This window comes from Cyprinus carpio, chromosome B20 (genome assembly GCF_018340385.1).
Source record: "Cyprinus carpio isolate SPL01 chromosome B20, ASM1834038v1, whole genome shotgun sequence".
Lineage (NCBI taxonomy): Eukaryota > Metazoa > Chordata > Actinopteri > Cypriniformes > Cyprinidae > Cyprinus > Cyprinus carpio.
The window spans coordinates 26889638-26901702 of NC_056616.1; the positions used below are offsets into that span (position 1 = coordinate 26889638).

Sequence of the window (12065 nt, forward strand, 5' to 3'; positions counted from 1 at the left end):
ATCAAAATGTAAACAACATAAACAGTGTATCCACATACTGTGCTGCTGAAACAAAACAGCATATGTTGTTTATTAGGGCTGGGTAAAAAATATCAATATCATTTTTACGGAACGATATTGATTCCAGTGTTGCCAAGTCCATGGAATTGGGCTACTGCCGTGGGATGTTTTTCATGTCGGGTTGAAACGACCCCAATAACATAATATTTAGCCCCTGAAGTGCAAATTTTACCAGGGCAACCCACAAAAAGATGTGTATTTTATCTCCCGGAACACAATTTTTATCGGGGGCCCCCCTCTAAACATGATCGGGCTAGTTTTTAGTAGCAGTTGGGCAGGTTTTGTTGTGAACTCGAATTCGATTCTTAAATCCTAAGAATCGAATAGTCTAGCCTGTTTTCAGTTAATGGATGGAACATTGAAGGGCACCTCCCATCCAATATATCGCAATAAGCATTGTGCAAAATGTGCTTTGGTACTTTTAACAAAGTCTCAGATTTCAAATTCTGTCCATTGTATTGCAGTATTCAAACAATAAATGCCGTTTTAGTGCTGTTTAATGTGGAATGACAGATTGCTGCTGTAGCGCGGCGTGCCTCAGATCAACAGACGCAGCAGCGTGTGGTGCACATGAACTAATCATCTCCTCCACATTAATACCAGCTTCAGCACAAAATAAACATGACTAAACATCTGAAGGTAAGTTAGAAGAAAGAGTAGAACTTTACAATCCATATCCTGTCTAATGTAATTGCTCAATCAGTGTTTCAGTCGCACAAAGACGTCCATATAACGGCTTGTAAACAATGTCATGTAACGTCACATTTATCTCAGAAAAAAAAAACATATTCGGTGACCCTAAACTCATTATTCAGCTAGAAAAATAAACTGTAGAGAGGGGCATTTTGCTAAATATATGCACCATATAAAATATTAATTATAAATTTTACTGTTCTTCAATGTTTAACTTACGTCTGAAGAAATCCATCAAGTTTTTATGACAGCCACCATTATGTTTATATTTAAAAAAAATGAATTGAAGTAGAAATAATATGTAATTGTAACTTTATTATTTTAAAAACTTCATTAGGTGTAATTTAACAAATCAGTCAAATTTAACCTTTAATATTATAGTAATGTAGTACCAACTGACTGTCATGTATATTTTACAGCATTAGTTGAGAGAATTTTTTTTCCTCTAGAAAATTTGCCATGTACTGTACCTGATATACAGTATATCCAAAATAATCGATATTGAATTGAATTGAATCAAATTGGTAATCGAATCGAAAGCTTGTGAATAAGAATAGAATCGAATCATGAAATTTGTCTCAAAACTTGATGCGGTGTGACAAAATACTATAGAACCACTGATCTATCATAGAGATTCATGAGGACGATGGCGAATAGTTTGCAGATCCTCAGTACCACTGACAAACATATAATCTTGTAAAATATGTGGTAAGTACTGCCGCTCCATAGTATAAAAAGAGTACGTGCGATCATGAATCTCGAAAGTGATAGTGAAACTAAAAAGCGACCGTGCATTCAAAAGGGGGCGGGGGTGGGGGGTATCACGATGCCGGCACAACATCATGATCTCTATCAGCCATCGGCGATGGACGATGACATCGTCTATCGGCCCAACCCTAATGAGGATGAGTAATAAAAGACAGAATTTTCATTTTTGGGTGAACTATCCCTTTAAGATTTTTTTTTATGTTTTTGAAAGAAGTCTTTTATGTTCAACAAAGCTGCATTTATTTGACCAAAAGACAGTAATACTGTGAAATATTATTACAATTAATTAACATTAACAATTAACATATTTCAAATGATTTCTAAAGAAGCATGTGACACTGGAACCACAGTTGCACAGACACTGAATGTGGCTTAAATTCATCAGTTTCTGTGTTTATTTCTCATCGCTATCAGAATTCATTATTGGATCGTTAGTGTTTGTTTAGATTTCCTTGCACAAACAGCTTCTCATGCTGTACGTCTAATATTCCAAGAAATCTCAGATCATATATTTCACACTTGTTAATTTTTCCCCCCATTGTTTTTGGATCAGTTGGTGTGGCCAGACAGACTAACCCCATCATCAAAGGAAGCCTGAAAACAGGAATTACTTCATTATAATTCTCTTAGCTCTGTGATTCTCAACCTGAGATAAGATCTGTGTCAGCTGGAGGCTGGTCCACATCCCACATGGCCATTTAAACATCTGGAATGAATGTGTTAGCGCTTCCGCTCTGTGATTGGACATGGAAGTGCTAGCTATCGAAAATCTCACTCCACTGGCTGGGGGATGACAGGAATTTTTGGGACTTTCCCTCCAGCAGTGATATCATCTGGTTTCCTGGCTCTCTTAAATACCTCTCCGCATACAGATGATGTCCTTGTGCTCATTCCTTTACTCTCTGTCACTAAGATATTTTAAGACCCTTAAAGTCATGAAGCCTGCATTTCAGCAGGGGTATAGTAAGTTCTCAATTTTGACAAATGCAAAAAAATAAATAAAAGTTAATTAAAACGGCAATAAAACTACTAAATACAAATATCATTAAATATATGTAAGTTAATGATTCTGTAAGTAAATGCTAAGCCACACTGGAGAAAAAAATATTTTTAATAGGATAGTTCCCCTGAAAATTAAAATTGTCACTATTTACTCACTCTCAAGTTGTTCCAAACATGTATGAATTTATTATCTATCATAATTGTCATAGCTTTCCATCATACATAACTATTAATGTCTCAAACTGAAGTGTTTCATTTTTTTATTGTAGCCTTTTTCTTTTTGTGTTTTCCCTAGTTTTTATTATATATATAGAAGTATATATAGAAGTGGAAGAATCAAATGCAAGAAATATTGCAAATCAGACACAAAACCACTAGGCCACAGCTCCAGCCAACATTTTGATTTTTTTTTTCTCAAAAGCATACAGAAAAGATATATGTATACATCATAATTGTCACAGTGTGGGAGAGACCATTATTTAGTTATTAACTGTATTTGATCAGAGGTTCTTCATTCAAAGCCAAGGTCCAGTGACAGCTGCCCTGAGGCAACCTGTCGAGCTCAACAGTACAAAGGTGCTTGTGATCTTTCTAGCACTCGTACCTGGTTTTGTATTTTATCCACACCATTGGGATTGAACCTAAAACCTTTGTGTTAGCAGCCCAGATTGTTAACCACTTGGCTGCCCTCACCCCCAAGAGATACTTCTTGGGCGAGCAAATGTAACCGGACACATTATCCAAACTGAGGTGGCTACATATTCCTCACAGACAGAATCAAAAACAAGCCACTTAACATTCCAGAACTCTTGCTGAAAATCCCATTGATTTGCGAATTCATCTCTGGTGTTCCTATTACCTGTATGTGGTCTTATTGTAACTTCTGCTCCAGTGATTCTCAACACTCCCAGAAAAATGTAAATATCACCCCTCGCAAATCTGTCTTTAGGGAGGCTGGATCAGTACACATGCACGTTGAAGACTCTAAATTTACTGGTGATCAGAGTCCGCTGTCTCACTGAGCACAGAACATTATGTTTTATATGAATCACCATAAAATTAAGTCGCACAAAGCACATCTTTGTCCATTTTATTTCCCCAGCACGATTTATGTTAGTATCACTGTCTGGATTCAGCTTGTCACAAAAAATTATAGTTTGGCTTTTTATAGTAGATAAATTGGCTTTGTGTGAAAAGGTATGGTTTGCTCAAGTGCTGCACTTCCTATGAGGTTGAGTTATGGTTGCTTTTAGCTTTTATATATGTCACATTGCTCACGAGTTCAAAGGTAGAGTGCAATGCAACAATGTCCCGAAATTACACTCTGAGGCAAGCTAATGATTTTTCCATTAGCTGTAATGTTTTCATTGTGATGAAATACTATATTATTTTGTCTGTGTAATTTCTCATGCTTCTACAGAAGACATGCATGATGTTAAAGATGAAGTGTGTAATTTCTGAAAGATTTGGGGCACCAAATGGAAATAATGAATGAATGTTTTTAAACTGGTTTCTTAAACACCTTTCTGCCATCGGTAAATTTCCAGTAAAATACAGTATGCTGGAAAATGTGATGTTCTTGCTTAGCATTTTTGTCTTGTTTTTCAGTACAAGTATCTAAACATTTTTAAATTAAGACGCATTTACTTGAGAAGCGAAGTGACTTAAGATATTAAAGGAATTGTTCTGTGAAAATGTACTCACTTTTAGTCCATCTGTGATTTAGATGAGTTTGTTTCTTCATGGGAACAGATTTGCAGAAATGTAGCATTACATCACTCGCTCACCAGTGGATCCTCTGTAGTGAATGGGTGCCGTCAGTGTCCAAACAGCTGATAAAAACATCACGATAATCCACAAATAATCCACATGACTCCAGTCCATCACTTAACGTCTTATGAAGATAAACTTGTTTTCTGAAAATCTATCAAAATTAAATGAGTTTATATTTAAACAACAGCAACAAAATTCTGTCAGTGGAGTACAAAGAGTTAATTCAAAGGGAAAACAAGATCATTTTTCTTACCCCACTGACATATTTTTTTCGTGTTTTATGCATGAAACTTTTTAAGATATTTAAGTAATTCAGGATTTAACATTTTTTTCAGGACACTTAGTTACCAAAAAAATTAAAATTTTGTCATCATTTACTAACTCTCAAGTTGTTTCAATCCTGTATGAATTTCCTCTGTTGAACACAAAAGAAGATATTTTGAAGAATGTTGGTAACCAAACCATTGACTTCCATAGTATTTTTTTCCATACCATAGAATTCAAAGGCTACCGTAAACTGTTCAGTAACCTATGTTATTCAAATTACCTTTTTTGTGTTTACCAAAAGAAAGAAATTCATAAAGGTGTGGAACAACCTAAGGGGGAGTAAATGATGACAAAATGTCAATGTCAAATTTTTGGGTGAGCTATCGCTTTAAGTAAATGCCTTGATTTAAAAAAAAAAAATGTAATGGAAACCAAAACTAAAAATACTAAGTACTTCTTTTTTCTTTTTTTTTTCTTTTTGTGAAGAATTGAGAGTGAAATAACCTCAGATAACTCACTGCAGACACTGAACGTTAAGAGAAATCACATAATCACAGATTTGTAAAGGTGCTGACAGTTAAGCTCAGATTTTTTTGGGGGGGCTGAGATGAACGGTTCCTTCTCTAAATGGAGTCTAGCAGCACCTATGATTTACTTATAGCTGTCTTTACATATTAAGATACTAAAAAAATGACACCTTAAATACTGATTCATACAGTAGTTCATATTCTAGACATTCTAAAGTGCTTTAACGATTTGATTAAGAAACTTTTCTGAGTGTTTGCTGCTTCTCTTTGTTCTTCTGGCGCAGGCCGGTTAGTCAAGATATAGAGGTAACGTGTTCTGTCGGTGCCAGCTGGAGCGCTGCCAACTCCAGCAGGAGTTTTTCTCTTTCTCCTGTTTGATATTTACTTTACAGCCTTCTCAGAAAAAAAGTGCTGCAGTCTGAGGGAGACACTGGGCCATTTTAATGTGGAAAAAGGGGCTAGTTGTGTATTGGGCCGCACTGCTGTCTTATCCCTCCTCTAATTTGCCGAGAATAGACTTGAGGCTATGGACTCTTAAACGCTCTTGTTATAGCGTTCCAGAAAGGTGCTGGCCAGTGTCATCATGCGTCCCACACAGAGGAGGCATATGCGGTCTTGTATTATATGGGTTTGGTCTTGTCTGGGAAGGTTGAGTGTTCAATGTGTGCCAACAAAATGTTATTATATGCCAAGCATAGCACTTCATTGTCAAGGCCAAATCCCCGCCCTGATGGGACAGATTAATAGATATTTTAAGGATATGGAATATGTAATATTTAAAACTTTTTTTATGGAAATGAAATTAGATTCGGTTTGATTCCATATGGCAAAGTCACAGTAGATTGTGGCTTGAAAGACTCAAATGCCATGGGGCATAATGAAAGCTCTTGTAAAGAGGGGAAATGGAACACCTGTCTCATAGTCAAACCTATGCCATACATACACATCATAGACTGGCTTACATTTTCATGCTAGGAGATATAATCAATTTCAAGACCCACTAAAAACTTTTTACAGTAAATTATGTGTGTTAATGTGTGTGGTGGGGGGGGGAGTTATGTTACTGTATAAAAATTATATATAATGTTGGCCGATAGATATACTTTCTAATAATATAAGTTCTGTATTAATATTTGGACATTTAACACTTACATAATATATTAAAATTACTGTTGTCCATGAATACATTTAGTGTGCAAATGCGGTATGATATAAAAAATATATCATATTTAATTACACTGGGATAGTCTTCAGAATCCAAACAACCCTAGAAAGAGGACAGAGGGTTTGGAGAATGGATAGATGTATATCATATTTAACTATTTAGGTTTATGTATTTGGCACACATTTACCTCAACCAGTAGTTTATGAGTCTTTTTGAATGATTCAAAAGAACTGGTTCATAAGAATCATTTGTTTTAATGAATCACACTACTGTTGCTTGTTTTTACATGGAGCCCTTGAGAAGCAGACGTGAGAGTAACATTGCTTTTATATCCGTCATGTTAGAAATATGTTTGTTTTGTTCTTTTTTTGAGAATTTTTTATTAAATGCAGTATGTTGATTGCAGGGCACAGGCCGAAGTTGGATGACTCGCCGAAGGCTGGACTGTTCTCTGACCGTCTGAGTGAACTGGAGCGTATCCGGCAGACCACCATGCGGGTTACTGTGCCAACGCAAACGCCACGGCCTTCGCTTAGCAGCCCCAACTCCTTCACACCTCAGGGGCAGACTCAGATTACAGGTATGAGATTGCATAGATACTGTAGATTGATAACCTTGCTTATAAGTATTTACAAAGACAAAGATAGATAGAAAAAAGACAAGTGGATTGAAGAATTGATGGATCTCTTAGCAGCCACAACTCCTCACACTCTCTATATACACAATTATTTTAACTTCTTGATGTTGTTGTAATTAATCAGTTTTCCAGGCAATGTTAATTTACTAATGTGCACATTTCTTATGTTCTTGTTTTACTGATATCATTTGCACACAAAACCACATGAATGAAGTAAATGATCCTTTAAGTCGCCGCTAACCTGTCAGTCAGAATTGTTGTTTCTTTTAGGAACAGCGATTATGTTTACTCATCCTCCCAAGCATTTCAGCATATCTGGTGTCTGTCACTGTTACAGTAATGTCTATTCGTCTCAGCAAAAAGTGGTTTATCTGAGCTGAAATCGCACACTGCAACATGATGGACAAGTGGAAACCGAGTGTGGACAGCCTAGGGCAGTGCGTTGTGTCACTGTGACAGAACAGGATATCACCTGTCCTTAATTACTGCTCTGAGAGCACATGTCCTCTACTCTGGGTCCTGTTACTGTACCGTGTGCAAGCCAAGTGACTGAATCTGAGAAGGAATGCATCGTATTTTGTTGACTTTAGCGATTATTTTCCTGCTTTAAAATTGATACTTGGCATGACAGAAAGCTTGAATTATGAGGCGTGAAATATGTCATCTCAGACAAACATTTGAGAATGCCTTCATTTAAATGCTTTGCCCAAGGGATTACATTGTATTTGCTTACCACACAAAGACTCTATATGAGACATACAAATATAAATATAACAGTTGAATTGTCAGTTTTAATTAAGTTAATGACAGGTTATACTGATTAATTAACATGTGTGACCCTGGACCACAAAACCAGTCATAAGGGTCAGTTTTTCAAAATTGAGATTTATACATCATCTGAAAGCTGAATGAATAAGTTTTCAATTGATGTATGGTTTGTTAGGATAGGAAAATATTTGGTATAATATACCAAAATTACAATACAATTATTTGAAAATCTGGAATCTAAAGATGCAAAAAAATCTAAATATTGAGAAAATCGCCTTTAAAGTTGTCCAGATTAAGTTCTTAGCAATGCATATGACTTATCAAAAAAATTAAGTTTTAATATATTTACAGTAGGAAATTTACAAAATATTTTCATGGAATAAGATCTTTACATAATATCCTAATGATTTTTGCCATAAAAGAAAAATATATAATTTTAACCCATACAATGTATTTTTGGCTATTGCTACAAATATATTCCAGCGACTTAAGACTGGTTTTGTGGTCCAGGGTCACATATAACAATGTTTGGTGAGAAAACCCCCAGATGATGCGTACTGTATATTTACAGTACCTCATGTCTTTTTCAAACCTATGCATTTCTTTCCTCTGCAAAACACAATAGAAGATATTCTGAAGAATGCTGACTAACTAAACAACTTCATTTCCCTTTGACTTCCATTGTATTTTTTGTCCAAACAATAGAAGTCAATGGGAACCGAAACTGTTTAATTTTGTGTTCCAAAGAAAGAAAGTTAATCATAAAGTTTTGAATCAACATGCAAGTAAATGGTGACAGAGTTTTCATCTTTGGGTGGACTATGCCTTTAACTACATTGCTTTCTTTAATTTTTCTTTTCTTTTGTACTTTTAGATCCACGCCAGGCTCAGTCTTCCCCACCCTGGTCATATGACCAGACGTACCCGTCGTACCTGAGTCCCATGGCCTCCCCATCTGTGCACTCCACCACCCCGCTCTCGTCCAGCCGGGCCACGGGGCTGCCCTCCATCAGCGATGTGCCCAGACGCCTCCCAGGTAACCTCCAGCCTCAGCCCTACAGCAGGTGCGCCCCCTACCCCTCGCGTCAAACACTGCAGTGGGCAGCGGGGAGGTCACATGTTTTATGGTGGTTTGCACATTTAGAAAGATGGGGATTTGTGTGAATAATGCAGCTTCATTTATACAACTTTTGAAAGATATTTGAAAATTAAAAGGTGAATTTACTACTTAAAAATCTAAACATTTTAAAAGATATTTACAGTTTTTAAATTAAATCGCAAATCTAATTTTTAAACGTCTCCTGAAATGAAATTTACCACATTTTATCATTTAAATGGCACTAAATTTGGTGATTGAGCTGAATTTGAACCTCATTTGCAGAAAAAAAAGCAGATTTGTGCTCAAAAGAATCACATGGTGCAGCACTATTTCAACAAATTTTTCAACAAACAACCAAGCAGAATTGCAAAAAATAATAACAAATTTCAAGCAGGTTTCTGAAAAACTGCCATTAATTTAACAGCATTAAAAAAATGCACACTTGACCTTTAACCAACTTGTTTTTCATTTAAATGCTGCCATAAATGATAACAGATTATGCTAATGTATTCTATAGGAGCTCTTGACACATTGCATAAAGCAAAAAAAAAAAAAACTTGTTGCATACAGTAATATTTTTGTATTATTTATATGCTTTTATGGTTTTGATATTTTTTTAATTAGCTTTAATTTTTAGATTTAATTTTTTTTGTAGTGTGCATTTATGTATTTTTCATATTTATACATAATTTTAATTTATTTAAATTTAGAACTTGGTTTAACTGTATTATGGATGGTTAGTGAAAGACATGCAGTTTTTTGCACCAAAATGTGCACAAAAGTGCTGCAAATATTTTGGGGAATTTACTCCTTAATGTGTTGGATGACTGTTCAATCAGATTCATGAAAAACACACATGAAAGATTTTTTTGGGAGGGCTATTTTCTGAAATGATCATTTTTCTGTAATGGTTTGTCAGTCATATTTTACAAACCATAGCATTAAATTTCAGTGTCATAATTCATTAGAAACACAATCTCAAATTCGCTCGATTTTTATTAGCTAATAGTGCTGTGTATATATGTAAACGGAGACGGACTGTAAAATTGGACTGCACCATGAGAGTATTTTTAAAACTCGGGGGGGAGAGAAAAAAAGGTTTCCTTTGCTCCTCTTTCCATGGCTTTGATCCTGCGTAGTATATTGTTAATAACAGACCAAGACATAATAACAGGCCAGTGGCGGGCAAATAAAGCCGCTTTATAGCGTTACGCTTCCCAGAGAGCCTTTAAGGAATGGAAGGCCACTCGGTGCCCGACTTGCACCCCATAAGCCTATTTGTCCTTATGTGCCCTGCAACACCCAGAAATGTCCCCTTTAAAGAATAAATGTACTGTAGACAAACTAGTTTTCATTTCCAAACACCTGTTTGATTCAGTGCCAGGTAAGTGTTTTCATTCTCTCTCATTTACTGCCATACTACACCCTCATCCATTCCTGAGAACCAGGAGAGGCTTAAAGTGATTAAACAAGAATCTCCCTCACCTGAGCGCTTGCTGCCAGCTTCTGGACGCCTGCCACCTGCCTGTCGTGTTTAATTAATTTAGGTATATCATCATTTCATTTGATGCTAGCGCATGAGCTTTTGTTAATAATAGGTGTGAGATAAGGACACTGCTCTTTGATGTCTCTTGCAACTTAACTGTAAGAGTAACAGAGCAAATATGCATTGTTGTTGTCTATTGCAAATACAAAAGTCATCAGGATGTTAGTCTTTGCAGCATTTTGTATCTTTGTAATATACTTCCGTACTCAAGGGGGCGATGGAGTTACCTCAATGTTTGTGCTATTAAACTTGGGTTATTGTTATTCAGATCATGTCAGCTTTAAAGGTAAAGTGTGTATTTTTTTCTGTGAGCAAGCAAATTTGCAAAAATAACTTAAATTCACAGATTTCTGAAAAAAACTGCTGTTAGATCAACAGCAGTTTTTTTTTTCAGAAATCTGTGAATTTAAGTTATTTATATTAGAAATCATTCTACAAATGTCTTGTATATTTTAGCACTGAAAAAAATATACACTTCACCTTTAACAAGCTTTTTTTTATTTTCTTCAAACTTCTGCTCTGCCATAACAGTCTCAGACCTGAAAGAGAAAACTATCTGTAAATGACAACAGATTATGCTGAAGTGTACTTTAGCAGCACTTGACACAAAAAAACGTTTTGCTTTCAGTGTTATTTTAGTCTTATGTATTGTCATAGGTTTTATTTATATTTTGAATTAATTGTTTTATTTTTATATTTCCACATTATATTTAATACTTTATTTGACTTTTAATGATTTTTTTTGTTTGTTTGTTTGTATAATGTGCTTTGTCATTTATTAATTTTTGTTTGGAAAATATTTCTAAATAGTTCTAATAATAATAATAATAGTTCTAATAATAAAAGTTCTAATAATAGTTCTAATAATAGTTCTAATAAAATAAGTAATTAAATAGTAATTGTAAAAATCTAAATAAATTCTAAATATATGTATTTTTTTATTTCAAATTTTTATTATTATTATTATTGTTTTAGTTACTATTTTTAAAAATAGTATTAGCTTTAGCAATACTGGTTGCAATATGAATTATAGGTCTGATTCATTTCCGAAAAAAAACAAGAAAAGTGAAATCGAGCTTGAAGCATATGTGTTTATGTATTTGCCTGTCAAATTTAGAAAGTTATAGGTTTAGCTTTAGCATTGTAGCAAAGAAAGAGTAAAAACTACTGCATTGTGTTGTATGGTGACATCATTCCTCATGTAGACATGACTTAAACGTGTTAATAATCCATAATAGTTTGGTTCACCTGAAACGAATCATTCTTGTCAAATAAATCATTAGTTTTACAGACATAGCATCTGTTCTCAAGACCAGCGCCATCTCGTCTAAGGATGTTTGGTGACTAGGAGAGAATGTATGTAAATAACTTTTTTGCTTTTATCATTCAGTCTCTTATTCAGAGCACAGGCACTCTGTATAGCCCGGGGCAAGAGAACCATTATCGTCAGCTGCTCAAACCAAAGATTTTGAATATAAAAGAAAAGGGGGGTGGGTGTAGAGGGGAAAAGGAGACACGACTAGCGTTAGCGACAAGCCGTGCCTCCACAAATCACCCACATTTAACCATGCCACCCAGTCGGCCCACAGGCGCAGACATGGTGACAAGAAAGACGCCGTGTGATTTATGAAAACAGCTCCGCGCCAGGGAGGCGAGGCTGTTTCTTTTTGTTCCTCTACCCCTTGGCACTAGCGCTAGCTACAGACCATTAGCGGTTTCTGATTTTTGGAGGGAAATAAAGAATATGTTAAGGACAGAAG

At 35.4% G+C, this 12065-nt stretch overlaps 1 protein-coding gene across 1 annotated transcript in view; it reads left to right on the forward strand.

The window, feature by feature from the left end:
- The window catches only part of LOC109113629 (runt-related transcription factor 2-like), a 44595-nt gene that overhangs the window by 29833 nt on the left and 2697 nt on the right, over positions 1 to 12065 (forward strand). Inside the window, exons 6-7 of the mRNA XM_042746841.1 lie at positions 6648 to 6835; positions 8535 to 8696. Of these exons, the coding sequence (XP_042602775.1) occupies positions 6648 to 6835; positions 8535 to 8696 (350 nt within the window). The remainder of the gene's footprint in view (positions 1 to 6647; positions 6836 to 8534; positions 8697 to 12065) is intronic.